Source organism: Diabrotica undecimpunctata, chromosome 7 (assembly GCF_040954645.1).
Source record: "Diabrotica undecimpunctata isolate CICGRU chromosome 7, icDiaUnde3, whole genome shotgun sequence".
Classification (NCBI taxonomy): domain Eukaryota; kingdom Metazoa; phylum Arthropoda; class Insecta; order Coleoptera; family Chrysomelidae; genus Diabrotica; species Diabrotica undecimpunctata.
Window position 1 is genome coordinate 102,972,214 of NC_092809.1, and position 23,751 is coordinate 102,995,964.

Genomic DNA, 23,751 nt, shown 5'->3' on the forward strand with positions numbered 1-23,751 from the left:
CTTATTTCCTGAATATTTATACAACGTTTAATAAATACAATCGGTAAGATAAAATCAAGATAAACGATAGATACATTTCTTGGTCGTTTTAAGCTACACTTACTAATAATATCTTTTTATTTATCATTTTCTACTATTTTGTAGCAAGAAGTAGGTTGGCATTTAGTTTTTGTTGATCTGTATTTATTTTGTCGTGGTTGGTAAATCTGCAAGTAAGCCTGATGTTTTCTTTCTAATTATAATATCCACATCGTCAGTGTGTTGTATAGATTATCGTCCTCGGATAATTTCCTCGAGGCAACAATAGTAAACACACCAGAATGTATCCATACTTTAGTCCGTTTTTGATATATTATCTTGATGTATCGAATAAATTCGAGATTATTTCCTTTCATGGGATTTTCTTTTTCAGACCTTATTTTTCTTTAAATATTCTTGTTATAATAATAAAATACAGTACGTTAAGTTTTGGATTAGATATTTCACACTACATAAAGCGCTAAAATCGGCAACATTGCATCGTACGACGTAATTGTAATTCTCCGATCCCCTCCGACACCACGACAGAAAATCATTTAATAACACATAACAACGCATGGGATGTGCATCTCCGTCCGTCGATTTTTGTTTTGCGTACGTATACCCGGTTCATTTCTTATAATGTAACATCGATAAAAATACACTGACCATTATAAGGCGATGCATTTGTATCAGCTGTTAATAATGTGAACAATTTTTTGTGGTTGAATAAAAAATAAAATCCACAAGTAAACTAAGTTCCTGTAGCTGGCTGTATCACAAAAAATTTAATTTAAAAATCCTTTATAAAGGTATATAATTAAAACACCCTATCGGGCTACATCACAGAACGTTTTCGGAATTAATATTCCATCATCAGTGTTATCCTAAAAGTATATAACCACTTTAATTAAAGAAAACATGAAATTTAAAATTTTGACCAAGGTTAATACAAAATGTGGTTAATACTTATTAGATGTACATGTTTTGAGTCACTAAATACTTGGGTAAAAACCCGTTAAATGTTGTTAAATTGAATTTAAGTTACATTATTTGATCTTATATACTAGGATGTTTAAGTTACAACAGGAATTGATAACATGGCAACGTAAGACTACACTGGACTTCATGAATTTATAACTTATATTTTTATATTTGTCAGGTACCAAAAGTTCACTCTTCAAAAATAAAATTTAAAGAACCCAATTTTCTACATATATCTACTTTCCAATTTCCAGCTACTAAATGTTGCAAAAACATAAAGGGCCTTTTGTAAAAATCTTTAGTTTACTGAATTTAGATATTTGTATAGTTGGTTGCCTATCAGTAGCCACAACATTTTACCAAACTTCAGTCCACCTACATTAATAAAAAAAAATTTCAAATTTCTCAACGTAAATTTAGGATAAATTCATAATTCAAACTGCAACATATTGATGGTTGCTACTGTTATTCTTATTATAATTTTAACTTATTTAATTTTAAACAGTGCTGGTTACTGTCATATTTAGACAAATAACTCAAGTTACATTGACTGCTTGTTCCTACTTCCGTCCTAACATGTCATTATTGTCATCTCAATCAGTTGCTATCAACAAGTCCTCGTAGACACTTTGTCTCAGGACTAGCAACCTCCAGTGGAGTCTTACGTTGCCATCTAATCAAGTCGTGTTGTAACTTAAACATCCTAGTATATAAGATCAAACATTGTAACTTAAATTCAATTTAACAACATTTAATGGGTTTTTACCCAAGTATTTAGTGGCTCAACCACATTAACCACATTTTGTATTAACCTTAGTCAAAATTTTAAATTTCATGTTTTATTTAATTAAAGTGGTTATATATTTTAGGATAACACTGATGATAGAATATTAATTCCGAATACGTTCTGTGATGTAGTCCGATAGGGTGGTTTAATTATATACCTTTTATAAAGGATTTTTAAATAAATTTTTTTTTTAAATAAAAGCGCATTTCTTTAAAAAGATAAAACAAAAAATATACTCTAATTAACTTCTGCGGACAGATGAAAGAGTTTCTGCTGTAACAGAACTGGAGACTTCTTTTATTCGATTTTTTAATTCATCCAAATGTTGGCTCTAGCCTCAGGATGATCATAGATGATGCTTTTTAAATGTCCCCAAAACAAGAAATCCATTACTGTAAGATCTGGAGATCGCGCAGGTCACTTAATATCGCCTGTTCTACTCGATTCGGGAAAGATTTTTTAAGTACTATCTAATTATACGATAGTTGTAAACTGAACATTTTCCAGATTTATATCAGGAAGATTGAGAATAGTGTGAAGAACATGATTCTGTAACGAATCGACGTATACTCTACGTTTCAAGTTGGCTTAATAAAAAATGGACCTATTATGTGGTCTCCTAAAATGCCAGTCCAGACATTAACATTTTGAGGACGTTGAGTTCGGCAAACAACACTTCTGTGTTGGTTTTCCCGCGCCCAATACCTCGTAATGGAAGGATTGTGTCTCCCTACTAACAAAACAGAAGATGTATCAGTGAATAAAATGTTTTAATTAAAATTTGGTTCATCATTAGCCTTCGTTATTAGTTTCACAAAACTCCACTCTTCGAAAGTAATCGTCTGGATAAAGCTACTGCGTTTTCGAATATTTAAAATTCTTGTAACCGTGCTTTTTCCATATTTGGTTACAGTAACATTGCTAACATCTAACTCCCTTACAACGCTTCTACTCGAACGTGTTGAATCTACCTCGATTGTTGCACAAATTTGTGTAACCCGCTATTCTCTTTCCTCAACTTTTTCTGGTGACACTTCTTGAGCGTGACATTTTCTGCAATTTTTGAGGCAATAACAACTCTCAAAATTTTTAACAATATAATGAATTGACTGTACGCAAGGAATTGGTCTCCCCTCAAAAAACAGAAAATAAATCTACACACTATTATCCAGAATTATCACCATAAAACCATTTTATTATTTGAACCTTTTCTGCGGGTGTATAAACAGACATGTTGTTTACAAAAATAAACTAAAAATCTACGCTGTTATTGCTTTAAACAACCACTGTATAATGACAAATTATTGTTGACGGGGCAACGGAGGTTCGTGGAAAGTCGACGACACGCAGTGTTGCCATTTATAGAGTGTGTATCTAATTTAAAACTTGCTATATTTATAACAGTAATATTGTTATTGCCAGGCAATATTTCTTTTATGCCCAATAGACCAATGGTAAAAAGTTTGATTAAAGTTTAAAAAATACAGATTTTTATCCCCAGTGATGGTAACAATATCCTTTATTTTGGCTGGAGTGTATAACACTTTTGTTATTAGCGTGTAGTATGCAATAAACCATTAGAATCATACCAAAGCTAATATTTTTTTTAATTTGTGAAGGTCATCTTGTGCAATTCCCAATAGTTAAAATTGTCCCTTATTGCTTCTAAAAATACAAGCATAGAGAACACATCACTTACTTTCTGATTATCCAAAATGGGTATATTCCTATTCTAGTTACTATCCAAAGTACTGTGAACACAGCAAAAATGATATCACAAATTTTCTGATATCCTGAATACTTCGCCATTTTAGCAGCCTAAAATATTGAAATAGATTTTTTAATTATTGTTTAAAAAAAAAACGATAAAATTATATACAAATTAATAATTATAACTAACGAGTTATATGTCGTAGTCATCTTTTTTGGGGACTTGCCGCTCGCCTATTAGAGAAGCTGTACTAATAGTGTAGGCGTAAAGTTGGGTATGAAGCATATAAACGCAATTTTTTGCATAAATCGCTCCAAAATATCACTACAAATTTTTTTAATAACTCTTTTACAAAAAAGTTTTGTAATTGATTTTACACAAGATAATGCTAATTATTGTTCTGAAGCTATTTTCTTGTGGCATCTTAAAGTAATTACTATTTTAATGGGAATAAGCCACATTTGAAGTTTAAAGCAAATTTATTGATGACTCAATTTCCACTTCGGAAATCGTTCTCAAAATCCAAACATTAATAAATTAAACAAATTTTGTGTTTTGTTACTTGGTGAAAAATTCTTCGAATAATCTAATTTTATCTGACCCATTCGTATTAACAATTAAGACATATATTAAATATTTTAAAGTAGAAGACTTTAACATGATATTGCCAATATTGCTGATTTGAGTTCCTGGGACGACTTTATTGTAAGATAGTTCATTAGGTTACATGAAATCAACTTTCAACTTGAGAATATCCGTCAGAAAAAAAGAACCTTTACTAACCCGTCTTTAACAAGACAACCAAATGCCATGATGACAGTCAAATTCTCCTGTTAGTAATTCCATAGTAAATCATGAGGAAAAAATCAGGAAAAAACCTCATAATACTATACCCAACATGGTAAGTATTTGGTCTTACAAAGATTTTTTGATTTTTCTATGTTCATTTTTCCATACGTGCTTAAATATTTGAGATCTGTCAAATTCTCTATTTTTAATATAAGATTGATGTTCACTTATTCTAACTTTTAATGGCCTTGATGTTTCACCTAAATAAAACTGATCGCATTCACAAGGTATTTTATAAATACAATTCTTTGTTCTTTCTTGTTCATTGTTAGGTTTAGTTTTAGATAAAATGGATCTCAATGTGTTTGTTGTTTTGAATATTGTTGAATTTACTTCCTATCTTTCCTACGTTTTTCTGATAATCCTATTGTTATTTTCCTCGTATTATTCCTTGTGTATGCTGTAGGATCTCGTTCTGAGTTGTTCTGTTCTATTCGGTCGATTGTTGAAAATTACTTATTTATAAACGATAAAGGATAATCATTTTTTAGTAAAACAGATGTTAACAAAAAATGTTTTTCCTCCATTTTCGTTAGAACAAGCAATTTTGGCTCTATCGTATAAGGATTTAATGATTCCCTTTTTAATATTGATATTGTGATTTGATTTGTAATTTAGATATCTGTTGGTGTGTGTTGGTTTTCCATACTGAGTCTCATATCCAGTACCAACAACCCTGATCCATGAGGCCATATTGAGAATACATCATCTACATGAATACATCATCTACATATCTCCACCATACTGTGGGTTTTAAATTTTGTTTGAGAATAATATTACATAGTTTCAAAATCTTCCATAAATATATCGGCTAATAATGGAGATAAACTAGAGCTCATTGCTAGACCAAAATTTTGTTAATAGAATTCATTATTTAGTTGAATAATTTTTTCTAATTTTGTCTTGATTGTATTCAAAGTCTTATCTAATGGAACATTTGTAAATAAACTATAATTTATTAAAATATTATTTAAATTAAATTCAATATTCGATAATTGTCGATAAATGTGTCATTTTTATTCGCAACGTGTCATATTTATTTAAAATTTAAACAATTTTTTTTAAAATTCCCTACAGTCGGTTCACAATTTGTTGATAGCTCACTATATGTTTAACCCTAATTAGAAAACTGAAATACAGAGAGGTTAGGTAATACGATATAATAGTAAAAACCAACCTAAAACTGACGGTTTAAGACGTTTTCGACTAACCCACCTTATATCTGAAGGAATACAATACCTTATAATCATATTACGGGGGTATTTTGAATGGTTAGAGATGAACGACCAGTGTCGTAGAGTATATGATTGAAACATTTATTTGAACTAAATAAATATATTTTTTAAATCGTACTTATGTAAATTGTATTTTTTAATAAAACTTATTTATTTTATTCAAAAATAAAAAAGTTTCTTGCCATTTGTAAAAGATACATTTATTTAATTAAGGAAAAAGGCGCCAAATGTCGCCTGGCAAAATTTCCAATGTGTTTTAAATGTATCCATTATTTTCGAATCCGGAGAAAACTAATAAATATTTTTGAAAAATTTAAACGCAGAATGAAAGATTACATTATAACTCAGGGCAGAAAGTCCCTGAAAACTTCTACAATGTTTATTTTAATATGTTATGTAACAGGGGTGAAAATAAAAGAGAAAATATAGTATAAATTTTAATTGAAAATATTGCATGCAAAAGAAACTTTTTATTTATTCTAAAAAATATTTCATTCTGCCTTTAAATTTTTCAAAAATGCTGTTTAGTTTTCTCAGGATTTGAAAAAAACATTGAACATTTTGACAGGCGACATTTTGCGCCTTTCCCCTTTAATACCTTACGATTACAACTATTATTACTTACTTTACATAATTACGATTAGAAAACTATTCAAATTCAAAATAAATATGATCAACTTCGGAATCCGAGTCATCTTGAGGGTTAATAATTAGCGGTTGTGTCTCTACGCTCGCATCAATTATGTTATCAAGATCCCACATTTTTTGTTCTTCTATTACATGCCTTACTGCATCTTTCCAGTTTTGTTCTGTAATATGTTGTAAAGACTAGTATAACAATTCACGTACAGCTTGTATTTTATATAACGTATTTTTTCTAGCCACATAACTTTTCATTTGTGCCCAAATGAGTTCAATTGGATTTATTTCGCAGTGCTAGGGTGGAAGTCTAAGGACTGTAATGTTTCGCCGTTCCGCCATTTTGTTAACTACGTATTCCTTGAACTTAGATTTGTGTTGCCGGGCAATTTTTAGAAGTTCTGCTTTTACCATTCCATCTTCGTAAGGCAGATACTTATTCCGCAGCCAGTCAAGAATATCCTGTTTCTTCCACGCAGTCGTTGGAAGTCTTTCTACTAGTCGTGAATGATAAGGTGCATTATCTAATACTATAATTGAATTTTGTGGTATGTGTTCAATCATCTGCTCAAAATACTCTTCGAAAATATCAGCTGTCATCTCCTCGTGATAGTCTTTTGTGCTTTTGGACTGAAATTCCAACAAACCATGCTTAACAAATCCTTTTTCACTTCCAATGTGAGAAATTATTAATCTACTGCCTTTACCAGAAGGTGGGGAGATACCAGTAGACCAACCTTCCATAAAGGCTTGCCTGGAGCTTAATATATTTTTATCTGACCAAATTTTTTTTAGAGTATGACCTGAGTTTACCCACGTTTCATCCTGGTAGAAGATGGGCCTTCCTTCAGCCCGGAATTTTCGTATGGATCTTAGATAATTTCTTCTCCAACATATTATCTCCTCCCGGTCAATCAAAAGTGATTTTCGGTCTGATTTCTCCCACCGGAAATTTAATTCTTTTAAAACTTGCCACAATTTAGTTCGTCCGATATGAGGCAAATCCGGGTCGTCTCTAACTTCTTGTAAAATTTTGTTTAGGTTTGGTATTTCTTTTTCGAAAAAAAAATCCATGAATTTTCTTTCGAATACCATTTTTGGCAAATTCATCAATTTCAATAGGCTTTTTCCCTCTCTTTAAGTGTTCGTTTGTGTTTGGGTTAGCTATACTGTGTTTTTTTCTTTCTGATAGGAACCTATATATAGTTGACTCTCCTACGCCAGTCATGTTGGCACAACTTTCGACTATGTTGCGAACAGTGTTTGTGGGATTCTGAGAAACCAGAGCATCGTGAACATTCAGGACCATAGTCTTCTCTCTTGGTGAATAGACAGACTTACTGACTGTACGCAACAGTACCGGTGTAAAACTTGATGATGTTGATGATGAAGCCATCACAAACAATCCAACAAAACGAGCACGAGCGAAAGGTACGTATATGTTCGTAGGTATATGGAATAAAAAATCACTCACGCACTGCATATAATTCGCAAAATAAATATTCGAGACGCTAATTACTGCCGTAGACGCGGACACACCGACGAGCCGTAAATTACATGCGATCAAAAACGTAATAAACAAAAAAATTGTTTTCGTTCGTAATAACTTCACGCTTTTAAGTTAGGTTTCGAATATAAACTGAACAAACAAGGCACGTGGCCAAAGGATACCCATTATATTATTAAAAATCTGGGGAATTCCATCCTAATTATCTTGCAACGAATAGTACCTTCGGATATGAATTCCAGGTTTTCTAGTAAAGTGATTAAAAGCGAAGATTAGTATTGAAATATCCAAAGAGATAAGGTATTCTTATTTACAAAATTGTTAATGGTTAAATTCTTATTTTTATTAATATAAGTACATAACACTAGCCGTGAAAGTTTTAATTGTTTTTTTGCTAAATATATTAGTATTAAAATATTATTAATATTATATATATATATATATATATATATATATATATATATAACAGTATTAAAAAATATTATATTATTATTTAATGAATAAACACCTCAGGAACGCCTACGGTTTACGACCGTTTTATGAGTTTGAGGCACATTTCGTGCTCTCAACAATTTATGAACGGAGAATAGCCTCTTCTAATCGACGGATTTTAATTTTTCAAAATGAGTTTGAAAGCTGGAAAGCTCTTCATTATTAATTATTCATTTTTTAAATTGCAAAATTATTTTGCAAAATCTATTAATTGATTTTAATGAAATTTTGTGTGATGATTTAACATAATAAAAGTTTTCTTTCTCGGAATAGGAAGGTCCTAAATTTGATTTTAGTATGGGTGAAAAACTGGACGCAAAATTTAACGGTCATTATATCGAAAAAGCAGATAACACTGTAGCAGATCGAAATGATTGGAATCTATTTAACCCAAACGAAAGACCACCTACCACTGAAGAGGTTGCCCAAGCCATTATAAAGCTTAAAAATAATAAAGCACCAGGAACTAATAAAATTTGTAGTGAAGTAGTTTCAATGCGTGCCGTTACATAAAAAAAGGCGTGACAAATGCAGAGATATAACCCTATTAACAGCTGCTTACAAAATACTAGAAAATATTCTCTACGAAAGGCTACAAGTTTATACAGTTGGCATAGTTGGAGAATACCAGGCCGGATTTACTCCAGAAAAATCAACAATTGACCAGATTCATTTAATAAGATAGATCCTCGAGAAAACATTAAAATTTAACATTGAAACCCATCACCTATTCGTCGACTTCAAGGCCGCATATGACAGTATCAAGAGAACAGTACTATACCAATCAATGCGTGAGTTTGGTATGCCAGAAAAACTTATCCGATTAATGAGAATGACAATGTCTAACTTAAAAGCCAGCGTAAGGATACAGGGGGAAAATTCTCGATCCTTTGAGATAAAGGATGGACTCAGACAAGGGGATATACTGGCTTGCGACGACACGAATTAGAGACGGTGGTACTATTTGCAATAGATCGATACAAATCTTAGCAAACGCTGATGACGTTGACATAATAGGGTGTAGCAAGCGAGATGTTGAGCAATATTTCCTAGAATTGCAAACGACGGCGAAACAGGTAGGTCTAGTCATCAACGAAGACAAAACCAAGTACATGTTGGTTACTAAGGATTATAATATAACAAATGAGAAACGGGAAACAGCATTTGGAAGTCATATCTTTGAACGTGTTGACAGCTTCACATACCTTGGCTCGCTAGTGACTATTACCAATAAAACAAGCGAAGAAATTAAAAGACGAATAAACCTTACAAATAGGGCACACTATGGACTATAAATATAAAACAAATCCACTCACGAAATATCCAAAGATAAACTAAAATTATTATATACTAGCTTTGCTGAGACCGGTCCTCACATACGGGGCGCAAACATGGACTCTAACGCAGAAGTATGAAAGATTTCTGGGAATATTCGAGCGTAAGATACTCCGCAAAATATTTGGAGCTATAAAGGATTAAGGGCAGTGGTGCAAAAGATTTAACTTCGAATTATACCAACTCTTTAATGAACCAGATGTCGTAACGTTCATTAAAACACAGCCACTTAGAGAGACCGGACACATAATACGAATGCCTGACAATATGATTGCTAAAAAGCTAACGACAGGAACACCTATAGGAAGAAGAAGCAGAGGCCGACCGCCATTAAAGTGGTTAGATGGAGTTGAGACCGACTTAGGGATACTAGAGATCAGAAGAGAAACCGAACAGAATGGCGACTAATCTTAGAGCAGGCCAGGATCCACAGAGGATTGTCGAGCCAAAGATAATCATGATGAAAAACTAAAAAAAAAAACCTTTTTTTAACTATTTTGTTGTGTTTTTTAGTATTTTTTCAATGATAATAATTTTTATGGTTTGAAACTAACATTATATTATGTAAAATTCAATTACAAAACTTTTTAATTTTATGTCTGATACAAAATTTTTCTAAAATCAATAGTATTTGAGATAAATGCGAGAAAAAAAGGAAACATACCGAATTTTTTTCATATTTTGTTTAATAAAAAGTTAATCCCACATTTTACAACTCACGCATAGTGAAATTATCATTTGTCAAGATATTTGGGAGCGATTTATACAAAAAAAACTGCGTTTATCTGCTTCACACCCAAAAACGGTTATGTTAAACAGATATCGCCTGAACCATAAACCAGTCTGAATCTTAGACTTAAAAGTTTTTAGTACTTCCTCGGTGGACGTATTTCCTACTTGCCGTATAAATAAACATATTATTTACTATTTTACATTTGTATGGATCATAATTATAAAAACTATATATAAACTTACTTCTAAAAATATGTCAGCAGAATCATGTACAACTAAAACCAGCGAACCAATTCGAAATACGTTGACTATCCATGATAAACACATTAGTACTATAGTAGCAATGTGATGAATGAACATCTGCCAGAAGTCTTTGCGTTTAACGTCAAAAAATTGACTCACTGATAGCGACCAATAGAATGACATTGAGATCATATAGTACCACCATATATCATTAGTGACGTCTTGATGTGGAAAATTCGTCCTGAAAGAAGAAAATAAATATAGTAAGTGTATTTCCGTACATCCTGAGTAGGTTCATGAAGAAGCCAAAATCACTACATTCATATCTATCTATATAAAAGACTATGATCACAAGTAACACCGTTTGTCCAGTAAACTAACGACGCCATCTAGGAAAGAAATCTGAACTACCACCATTTGACATTTCAATCATATTTTGTTCTTGAAACGATACGTTTAATTAATAATACAAAAAATATTAATTACATATTAATATAATTAATAAATAATATTAATATTTTTAAGGTACGATATAATACAAAATAATTTAAAGTTTTATGTTAGTTTAGATTTAAAAGTCTAGCGTAACCTAGGAAAGAAATCTGAACAGATAAACTGACAGATAAAATAAATTAAAATTATCTGACATAAAATATAAAATATTTCTTTGCCAAATAAAGTACTGAATAAAAAGTTATCTGGAAAATAAATTTTGTTTATTGTAGTTCGTTATTATGTTGTAAGTTATCGCTAAATCAAAAATATAACCTAAATATTGCTGTTTAGTGTAGGTTATAGACACGGATATTAAAAGATTTAATGAAACCGGAGAGTATGATCAGTATGATGTTTAATGTTAAATTGAATTGAACATTTAATTTTTGTAATGATAAAGACTTTTTTAAAAGGATAAGATTAAGTAAACCGACAGTGATCTATATTCTGAGAAAATATTGTAAATAGTTATTAATAAATGATTATAAAAGTAGGTGTATACTTATTTTCATTTACTTAGTTTAGAGATTCAATATTTTCATAATCTTGATAATTAAAAAATGGATTAATTAACCTTTTTCAAGAGATATTGGTGCTATTAATTCAATAATAGTAAAGTCAGATTCCAAAATGAAAAATATGCACATAGGACCTAGGTTGTCAGATTCTTTTAATAATTATAAAATATATTCAATTATAGGTTGAGTTTACCGAAAGTACAAGCCGATTATAGCCGAAAATGTTAAACATGGAACAAAAAATTTCGGTTTAGCAGTGTTATGCAGTGTTATATGGTGTATGCTTCAAATATAAAGAGATAAAGCTTTAGAAAAGTACATTTTGATTATATTATGTTATGAATTCTGCAATTTTCGATTTATATAAATTAGGAATGAATAAATATATATTTCTTTGGAGATTAATTGCAGTTAATTATTAGAAAATTTTTTTTTTGCAATTGCCCTTTGATAGATTAGGGGATAGATTTGGCAATCGTCAAATCAGCAGTTGCCAGATTGCAACAGATGTTTGCAATTAATCTCGAAGGAGACAGATACTTACTCGTTATTGTTTAATATAAATTAAAAATTGCAGAATTCATAAAACATATACATTATAAAAACATCCCAACACTGCCAAACCGAAATAGTTTATTTTATGGTTGGCATTTGCGGCTATATTCAGCTTGTACTCTCGGTAAACTCAACCCGATTATATATAAAAAAGACTCAGAGTAAGTATACAAAATATCCAGAGTGTAGTAGGAAATTTTCAAAACTTTCAATAAATCTTCTATATAATATATGGAATATTGATTTTAAATTCTGACAATTTCGTGATACTTCTTATATGTTTATCTAGGTACCTACCAAGTAGGAATAAATAATTATGTATTCTTGATCAGAAGTTTAAATTGAGATAATAGAAATGGGTTCTTACAAGAAGATTCTGATTATAAAGTAAAGCCACTTTTAAGAAGTCCACTAAACAATCCAATTTCTATAATCAATTTCATATTAGAACCAGATATGCAACATAACTTTTTATGTATGGAAGCGAAGGTTTAGCTACTATTTCATCCAGTGGAAGTTGCTGTAAGGTTGAAAAGATTCAACCGTTCTAATCTATAGCAACATTCTACAAGTATAACCTAGCGAGAGATCAAAATGAAGACAATTTTGAAGATGAATTGCTAAATGAAGACATTACTGAACTTTTTGAAGTTGAAGATGTTTGAGCTAACGTTATATAATATTTTAGTTTTATGGAAAAACCTGAGAAGAATCATTAAACATGTATTATTTTTTTATTCTATTTATATTAAATTTTCCTTTACATAATTTAATTTATTCCTGCCACCACACATTGTATTCTTCTTCTTAAAGTGCCTATCCGTTCCGGATGTTGGCGATCATCACGGCTATCTTTACTTTGTTTATTGCAGCTCGGAACAGTTCAGTGGTAGTCGTGTTATACCACTTTCGTAAATTTTGAAGCCAGGAAATGCGTCTTCTTACCGGTCCCCTCTTACCATTTACCTTCCCTTGGAGAATCAGCTGGAGAAGGCCGTAACGTTCTTGATTTCTCATTACATGTCCTAGATCCTAGACAAATTGTATAATCAAAAGAAATATAAAACTGGTGTGATTTCTTTGACAATTAATTAAATAGTGGTGTGTTCCGAAATAAATTTTACATTTATCTTACAGATAAGTAACCGCAACATAATTTGATGTGAAAAGACGGGTACATTTTATTTTATAAATAAATGTCTATTCTTCAGATAACTATCTGTCAGATAGGACAATATTTATCTGGAGGTGAAAAGACCGCCCCTTTCATGCAAGAAGTTTATTATTTAAAAAATTTAATTATTAACTCTTTTGAAAATTGTGTTGATCCTAAAAAATTGGGTGCGAATGTGGTGATCGATAAAAAATATAATACAACACTCGAGCTTTCCCAACAAATAAATTGCCAAACTAGAATTACTCTGGTTTTTTTTTTAGGTAGGTTGATTTCATAGACGACTTTACGCAAAAAGTTCAGCGACTCTCCAAAAGTGACTTATCTGTTATGAAAGTTGTACAACAGATTAAAATATTATTCTGTTGTCGTCCTAGCCTTAAATAGAAGGAAGACAGAAAAAATTAAGTGTAGTGATTGTAGATGCAATTGATTGGATCCCCGTCGTATGATGACGGACAAAATCACTAGTTTATAATAATTTCCGAATTAGGTAATAGCAACTTTTAATGTAATCTAATACCGACATATCTATTTTTTCTTGTTTAGTCCGTGACGACCATTTAATTATTTTTTAGACATTCAAATACAAATCTAGAAAGATTGATTCAAGATGTCATAATACCGTCATATGTTTTAAATCGGATTTGTAGTTTCGAACTTCTATCGACATGAAAAGGTAAAATCATGGTTTCACATGATGCATTAATAAAAATTCATCGACAATGATATCAAACAATTTTTTTTTAATAAACCGTATTGCATATAAAGAATGAACAAATTCATATTTTTGTATTTATGGATTAATCATCATTTAATACTTAAATATAAGTTTATGCACAATGATTAGTGAATAATAATATAAACAAAAAAACCCTATCTTTCAGAACTCTACAAAATTTCACTTTATCGCTACTCCGCGCATCTCAACAAATATTTAGCAGCATTTAATTGTAACTAAGATTAAGTCTCAATAAAATGTTCGCGGAATAATTTCTATTGATACCGTATAAAGTATTGGATTTATCTATTACAAGGAACAAATAAAGGAGCATTTGTATCACAAAATTTTCAAGATAAACGCTTATCGCGTTGATAAAAGCGAAATTTGTTGTAGTTTATTACAATAAATCACATTGTACCATTCACTTGTTGAAGAAATTCCACTTACAATGTTAAAAAGGGCAAAATCGTTTATAATGAGAAAAAAGAAACCCGAAAAACAAGACGAGTTCGATTTGGCGGAATCGGAACATTTAACGAGGACGAAACCGATCACACTAGAAGCAATAAGTGAAATTAAACATCGAAATAGATTAAGCTTGAATACTCAACATGTAGACACAACCCAGCTTGACGAATTAATTAATGAACTGAGGGAGAAATCTGGAGAAAATCGTGAGTTATCTTTTAATAAACAAATTATAAAGTTAGAAAATAAAACCATAGACAAAAATTCAATACGTTTGAAATCGACCGATAATCAGTTGGATCCTGCACAAAATTTCAAATATGAACCAAAGCCAAACTATGAAGAGAAGCACAGGATGGTTTATTTGGACAGACAAATCAAGAGGAGCAAAAGTACGCTCGACAAGTCTTCTACCACAAGAAAAAAAGGAATGACATAATTTAATATCGCATAATAATATTGTATTTAAGAGACTGACTTTATAATTGTAACACTTAGAATATTATACTCAATGATCTCATAATGTAAACAGAAATATATTAAAGATTCTCACCCTTACTTTTATTTTTATAATTTTATAAAAAAAAAAATAAAAAGTATATACGATTAGGAAAGGTAGAAATTATTTTTAATTTAAGGATTTTTATGTTACATTTGTCTAACTTGTACTAAATTTTCATTAATAAATGTGATCAGCATCGCTTGACGTTTAAAAATGATTATTTTCTTTTCATTTGTCTTTGTTTTCTTTACTAGTACTCCTTATAGATTATCATCATCATCATCATTCTGGCTTTACAACATTGCGTGGGTCCTAGCCTCCTCAAGAATAACTTTCCAGTTGTCCCTATCCATCGCCTTTCTCCGCCAAGCACGGATTTCCATATTTCACATGTCTTCATCGATGTTATCAAGGGACCTTGTTCTAGATCTTCCTCTTCTTCTCTGACGAATGAGTCTATTAAGGAGCGTTTTTCTAGCTGGGTCATTTTGTTCCATCCACATTACATGCCCTATCCACCTCATACGTCCTATTTTAATATGTTTTATGATATCAGGTTCCTGGTATATTCTATAAAGTTCGAAGTTGTATCGTCTTCTCCACACTCCATTGTCATTCACTGCTCCATAGATTCGCCTTAGTACTTTTCTTTCGAAACATCCTAACATGTTTTCATTATTTTTCGTTACAGTCTAGGTCTCTGAACCATATGCTAGGACTGGGCGTATTATTGTTTTCTAGAGCTTTATTTTTGTATTTCTCGATAGAATTGTGGATTTAAGGAGGAGATTGAGCTAAAAATAGCATCTATTGGACGTGTAAATTCTACGGTTTATCTCTGCGGTAGTATTATTTTCAGTCTTAAGGTATACAAATTCGTTCACTGGTTGGTGTTGGTGTTTATTATTAAACCCATTTTTGCAGCTGATTCTTTTAATGCTACATACGCCTCTCGTGCAGCGTTTTACTTTCTCCCAACAATATTGATAGTATCAGCATAGGTCAGGATTTGCACTGATTTATTATATATTGAACCAGATTTTGTGATTTTTGAACATATGTATTACTTTTTTCAGAGCCAGATTAAACAGTATACAGGAGAGAGGGTCTCCCTGGCGCAGCCCGTTATTTGTTTTAAAAGATTCAGACAGTTTCCCCTGAATTCGTACTCTACATTCAACTTTTTCAAGAGTTAGTTTTGTTAAATTTACCAACTGATTTGATATTCCTAGCTCTTTCATTGCTTTGAACATTTCTCTTCTATTCACAGAGTCGTAGGCTGCTTTGTAGTCTATACATATGTGATGAGTATCAATACTATCAATGCCAAATTCCTGTGTTTTTTCCAAAATTTGTTTCATAGATGCAATCTGATGAATTGTCGATTTACCACCTCTGAAACCAACCTGGTATTTTCCTACTATCCGTTCTGCATATGGGTACCATACGGTGACATAGTACTGTGGAAAATATTTTATACGCTGCATTTAGAAGTTACCTCTGTAGTTAGAGCATTCAAAGATATCTCCTTTTTGTGTAAGATGCAAAGTATTCCGATATTCCAATCATTGGGAGGGATTTCTGTGTCCATATTTCTTTTATAAGCTGCTGTAATGCCATTATGGTATCATGGCCATCTTCTTTATATAGTTCAGCTGGGAGATTATCTATTCCGGGTAATTTGTTTCTGGCTAGTTTTTTAACTGCATCTTTAACTTCAAGAATCGTTGGTGGTTCCTCTTCCCTCTCGTCTGCTCCCCTTACCTCATCTCTTTCGTCTTCCAGGTTTTCTTCTTCTTCCTCCATAGGAAGTGCCTGGTTAAAGTATTCCATCCATCTATTCAATACATCTTTCCTTGTTGTTAATAGATCGCCATTCTGACTTCTGAATTGTCTTGTGGTTGCCTTGAATTATTTTCTGTTGATGTTAACTTTCTTATAGAATGCTCTGAATTCTTTCTCTCTGTTAAGGTTTTCTATATATTTAAGTTCCGTATTTAGGTGGTTTCGTTTTTTTCTTTTGTGTATCCACTTTTCTTCTCTTCTCTTTGTCTGGTAATTCTGTACAGTTGTTCTAGTTCGTCGGATAAGCATCTTTCTGTAGGCTTCATTTTATTCTTTTGTTGCATTCTGGCATTCATCGTCAAACCAATAATTTTTACGGACAAAGTTTATTATACTCCCACAAATTCAACGTCGATTATTTTTCTATTATTCAATCAGTTTAACAGATATTTACTAGTCATTTGATATTAGCACAAGACTTATTCATTTATTTTTGAACCGAAGCTTCTATACTGCCGTAGTATTACTTTTTTTCTACAGTAAAGTGCTGAGGCGAGAGTCACGGAAGCAGCGCCACGAAACAAAATAGCGGTTCGTGGTTGGCAGTCATAGTAAACAGTTGGAAGAGTCCATTTACGCGACGAGAGAGTCCGATATACAAGATGTAAACTTTTATAAATTTTATTAAAATCTATAAAAAAAATAATAAAATTACCTTATTCAATTTTTAAAAATACAGAAAATATACTATGAAGCTTGAACAGACATATCGGTATATTGTAATGTACCTTCTAATATGATTTGGAGTAATTCATATATTTCACCTCTCAACACATGATCCAAGTATTGTATTTTTCTCTCTTTGATTATGCTATCAAATGTGCCTCATTGATCGGGTATTCAGCCCGAGTGTCTGACGAAGACATGGTAGCTTAAAATGACGTCACAACACTGTTGATTATCAATTCAAACACGAGAGGTTAACGAATTGTTTTCCTACTCCTACGCCATATATTGGCTTTTAATACATCAAAGCAATTGCAAGCTTGTGCTAGATGTGAACTTTTGCATATATATATATATATATATATATATGTTCGGATAAGTTTCCGCGGTCAGATGAATGAAAATTACTGAGTTCTCGGGAAGAACCGCGTTGAGAATTTAAAACTCGACGTTTCGGCACCCATTTTGGAGCCATTATCAAGAGGGATACGGTTCGGTTCGAGTTCGGGGTCTCAATCTGCCTACTCCCCTCACTCGAGACGTACCAGTATCGTGTTCTATATTGCAAGAACTGTCTCTCGGCACTGAGGTCTCAATCTGCCTACTCCCCAGTGTCACTCGACACTGGGGAGTAGGCAGATTGAGACCTCAGTGCCGAGAGACAGTTCTTGCAATATAGAACACGATACTGGTACGTCTCGAGTGAGGGGAGTAGGCAGATTGAGACCCCGAACTCGAACCGAACCGTATCCCTCTTGATAATGGCTCCAAAATGGGTGCCGAAACGTCGAGTTTTAAATTCTCAACGCGGTTCTTCCCGAGAACTCAGTAATTTTCATATATATATATATATATATATATATATATATATATATATATATATATATATATATATATACGTTGGACACGTCATATGCTAGTATTAGGCTAGTTGTTTATTTTTTAATCAGCCAGAGGCCTTCTTCAGGTTAATGAAGCAAATTTACCTTATGCTTTATATATAAAGCAAATATGTCAATTTTCATCCATAGTGTCATGTGATATGTCGCTATACATATGTTCATTAATAACGAGGATGACGTGTAGTGCCCTTTTGGTAGTCTCTTTGCTTGTTTTTTTTTCTGTCTAAATATATTCGTTATGTTCTTCCCATTTCATTTGCTATGTCGTATGTTAGGATTTATTTTGTACTCAGCCTGAGGCCTTCTCTAACTCAATAATCAAAATTTGTCTTATGGTAAATTTATTTTTATCCATATCGCGCTATAATATCTCGTATGTCGCTATAAGTTCATTAATAATGAATATATTGTTGCCTTGTTTGTTTTTTCTATCTGAATATATTCCTTATATCCTGACCTTTCATTTGCTATTTCGCATGTTAGAATTCGATCAGTTGTTTATTTTGTATTCAGACAGAGGCCTTCTTGAAGTCAATAAATCGAAATTTGTCTTTTAGTTAAACTATTTTTATCCATAGTGCCCTATGTCGTATATAACTACATCTCGTATATAACTATACGTTCATTAATAATGAAGACACTCTGTAGTGCCCTTTTTTTGCCCTTTTGTTTGTTTTTTCTATCTTAGTATATTCGTTATACCTTTCATTTAACGCCGCAAACGTTCCAATCAGACCAATAACAAAGGAGATATGATGTAATGCCCTTTTGGCAATGCCGCAATGTGTGTTTTTTCTGTGTCAACATATTCGCTACCCCTTATCCTTCCCAAGGATGTATCATACGTCACTATCCGACGAACTATTGTACCCCCACCACAAAACGCTCAAAAAATGAGTAGAATGAACCTTAGCATTTTCTTATGGGATTTTACATGGGAAGTGAAGCAGAAACGGTATAGCAGCGTTTTTACAGGTATAGCCTTTACTCAATTTTGTTTCTTCTTCTTCTTCTTAGTCGTTGACCTGATGCAGGTGTCGTTATATCATGAAGCTATTAGCTAAATTTCCCAATGTTCCTCCACGTTTTTCTATCTTCTGCCATTCTAGCACATTCTGACAATGGAGCGCCAATGGTAGCAACAATATGGTCCGTGTATCGTGTGGGAGATCTACCTCTATTTCTTTTGCCTTCTACTTTTCCCTGGATGATAAGTTTTTCAAGACCATTTCTTCGAAGCACATGTCCAAAATAGCTTATTATTTGTTCTGATATTTGTGTTCTTAGCCTTTTCTTTATGTTTAGCTGGTCCAGTATGGATTCATTTGTTCTTCGGGCCACCCATGGTATTCTTAGCATTCGTCTCCAGCAGTACATCTCAAATACATCTATGTTCTTTTTGTCTTTCTCAGTAAGGGTCCAGCATTCCGATGCATAAGTAAAAACTGGAAAAACTAGACTTCTTACTAGTCTCATTTTTGTATCGGTAGTTATTTCATGGCTTTTCCAAATTTTTGTTAATTTTGCCATAGCGCTTTTTGCGATTGTTGACCGCCGCTTTATTTCTTCAGTACAGCCTCCTTTGTTGGTTATTAATGAGCCCAGATACACAAATTTATCTACAACGGCGATATTGTTTATCATGACCAGATGATTTTGATTGTTGTTAGCTCTGTCAATTATCATGATTCTCGTTTTATCTCTGTCTATTTTAAGGCCCATCGTTAAGCTTACGTCTTCTATCCGTTGTAGCAGGTGAATCAATTCAGCTTCAAAACTAGCGAGGATAGTAGTATCATCTGCATATCTCAAGTTGCAAATCTTCTTCCCGCCAATGGTGATGCCACCGTTCCAGTCCTCAGTAGCTTTCCGCATTATCCATTCACCCTAGATGTTAACCTTGGGCTTAGTATGCAGCCTTGTCTCACGCCCCTTGTGACCCTGAAAGTATCGGTTAGTTCCCCATTTATTCTAACTTTGGTATAATTGTTATTGTACAGGCTTTTAATTAGCAGTATCAGATGATTGGGGACTCCCATTTCAGACAAAACCTGCCACATTTTACTCCAGTTGACCAAATCGAAAGCTTTACTATAATCTATGAAGCACAAATATGTTGTGATGTTGAATTCTCTGGATTTTTCTACAATCTGCCGTACATTTAAATTTTGTTTAATTGTTATTTAATTTTATTTAATTTTACGTAATTCTTTTTAACTTGATTTAATTTTATTTAGTTTTAATTTTATTTTATTTTGGTAAAACGCTGACGTTTGTTCAACGTCATTTTATTTTATATACCATTTTTCAAAGTAAAAACGTTGCACGTCACAATTTATATAAAGTGACGTCACTTATATTTAAAATTTCCAGAACGTCAACCTTACGAGTTCAAATTTTCCTAACACAGCTAATAATACGAAACCCATACGGAACTGCTCGATCTTGCATAGGCGTCAACATGGTATACTAATCAGAAAAATGTAATCATCATTATATTGGGAATTTTAGAATTATATTGATTAAATAACCAAAAACATTTGTTATTATTAATAATATAAATTTTATGAAATAACTCTTTAAGTCTAATATTCCACAAAATAATAATTTTAATTAAATAGATTTGACAATTGTACGCAACTGATACGGGAATACTGTCATCGAATGCCATAGTCTGTTGACTAGTACGCATTTCGATGCGCATCGCCCCGCCTCGAATTTTCCCATTCTTGACCTGGAAATCCCTATTTATCGCTCGAACAGCGCATATAAATATTGGCGATTTTCAGGTCAGCCAAGTCAGTCCCTCACGGGCTCTCCGAGAGCTTAGTGCTTCTCGGGGCTCTGCTCCTGTTCTATTTTCCATACTCTGTGGCTGAGAGTTATTTTCAACTTTAACTTGGTGTTTTTATTTCGACAATCCTTTGTCATGTAAGAAAATATCTTGTCTTTCTCAAGACAAGCCATCGGAAGACCACAACCTAATGTACCATTTTCGACGAGGAATTTGTTGTGTAAGAAATATCTTGCCTTTTTCAAGGCAAGACACCGAAGATATAAATATTTACAAGTCCATACCCAGTAAATGGACTTAAGTAGAGGAGCTCTCGACAGTATATTCGAAGCTCTCTACAGAGCACCCGGGGATATCAGAAGGTGGTTAGACCCTTATTTGTTCCCCCGAGGTGACAATACTTTGAAATTTGAATGGGACGTTGACTGCGCATAGGTACCTGGTAGAGGTTCTGAATGACTATGTTTTACCGTTTACGGTTATCTTTGGAGACGACGCAATATTTATGCATGATAATGCGCGGACCTATACTGTTCGTAAAATTGCTGAGTATCTTGTCAAGGTTCAAATCAGGCGATTTGTTTGGCCTTCTCCTTTCTCACAGTCCAGAATTAAATCCCATTGAACATATTTTGGGTTGAGATGGGGAGACGTTTATGGAGACATGTGTTGACTCCCAGAAATTCTAGAGAACTTCGCAACATACTTTTGAAGAAATGGGACAATTTTCCACATAATCTGATCCAAAGTTTACCCTGTTATCACTGACGGAGGAGGAAATACTCGCTATTAAAGTCGATAAAATTCCATTTGTTTTAACAAGAAGCATATCAAAATAAAATTGTTAATTTTCATTACTTCCTATAAACAACAGAAATTTTTTTGCAAGATATCAGTTAGTAAACTATGTTACAACCGAAAATAAATTAAAAAATTTCTGAAATAATTTCAAATTGTGGGGTAACCCTAATTAGAGTAAAAAGCTCGGTAGTGTATTCATATTTGTTATCTTGTCACTCTTACTTGTATGAAGATCAACAGCAGTCGAACCACACCCCTTAATAACATCCGTTATCTTAGGTAGTGTACAGGTAGATTTTTATTGTCAAAATTATTGAAAAATTTCCGGATGTAGTTAAATTACAAAAATGTTATCTCAAAATTTTTAAGATAACATTCTTCAATAACCGGCGTATCGAACCGGAACTGAACTAAATTTGGAAAACAACCGTTATTTTTAAAGAAACGGAATTCCATAGGTTACCGAAAATAAAATACACTGGGGTGCAAAATTAACCGACCAATTTAATTTGTTTGAATTGTATTTTATGCCTTATTAGCGCTAACAACACTTTTCTGCAAACAACACTTACACATACGTTTTGTTATTAATGTGAAATAGTGGCTTAGTATTAATTTATCTTTATTGTGATACTGTACCAGATTATAAATTCGGCTGTAGGTTTTTGTATTGTCTCCTGTTTAAAAACTTACATTAAAAAAATTATGACACCAGATGATGGGCGGAGCATTCGTTACATCGCAAATGCTTTAGGAATTTCTCGAAGTACAGTGTTTGATGCAATACAAAGATTTCGGGAAACAGAACAATACACCAGAAGGCCAGGTCAAGGTAGACGAAGAACCACAAGTCAAGTTGAAGATCGCTTTCTTAGGTTAGCTTTCTTAGGTTAGGTTTCTTAGGTTTACGCGATCGTACATTATCAGCACCAGTACTTGTTCAACGATTAAATGATGTCGATAGAAACATAGTTTTCGTTTATACCGTTCGAAGACGCTTAAATGAATATGGATTAAGGTCCGGAATACCTGTCATGGGACCTCTATTAACAGCAGATCATCGGAGGCAACGTTTACACTTCGCTCGCGAACATCTTAATTCGGGTGTTGACGATTGGAGTGCTGTGTTTTTCACGAATGAATCAAGATTTAATAGATACTCATAAGATGGGCGGCCTAGGATATGGAGAAGAGCTGCTGAACGTTATCAGCAATGTTGTTTTATTCCGAGAGTTCAATTTGGTGGAGGTAGTATACTGGTGTGGGCAGGCATTTCCCTAGAGGCTCATACAGTACTTGTTACAATTCAAGGGGATAATTTGAACGCTCAACGGTATATTCAGCAATGTTTGGAAGATCATGTAGTGCCATTTACCCTATTTGTTGAAGAAAACTTTGGTCTGATGCAAGATAATGCTCGTCCGCACATCGCAAGAATAACATCGTGGATAAAGTTGGGATTCGTTTATTACCATGGCTCCCAAGGAGTGCAGACTTAAATCTAATAGAGCATGTATGGGATATTCTGGGACGACGTATTCGGCGGAAACATGGTGAGTTTGAAACTATGAATAATTTGGAACAAGCAGTTCGTGACGAATGGGAGCCGTAATTAGGGCTCGTGGAGGTAATACACTCTACTAAATATAGTTTTCCATAAAAAATGTTTATATTTAAAAAAGAAATAATTTTTGTTTCTTTGCAGATTTTCAAGTTTTTTTAATTGTTTATTGTTTTTTCTGTGTAACATTCTTAAGTTGTAATAAATTTGACTT

The 23,751-nt window shown here is 32.7% G+C and overlaps 1 protein-coding gene across 1 annotated transcript in view; it reads right to left on the reverse strand.

Annotated features, from left to right (window-relative positions):
* schlank (ceramide synthase schlank) overlaps positions 1–23,751 on the reverse strand; it is a 108,906-nt gene that overhangs the window by 43,207 nt on the left and 41,948 nt on the right. Inside the window, exons 4-5 of the mRNA XM_072537914.1 lie at positions 10,533–10,773; positions 3,489–3,607 (exon numbers count right to left, since the gene is read on the reverse strand). Of these exons, the coding sequence (XP_072394015.1) occupies positions 3,489–3,607; positions 10,533–10,773 (360 nt within the window). The remainder of the gene's footprint in view (positions 1–3,488; positions 3,608–10,532; positions 10,774–23,751) is intronic.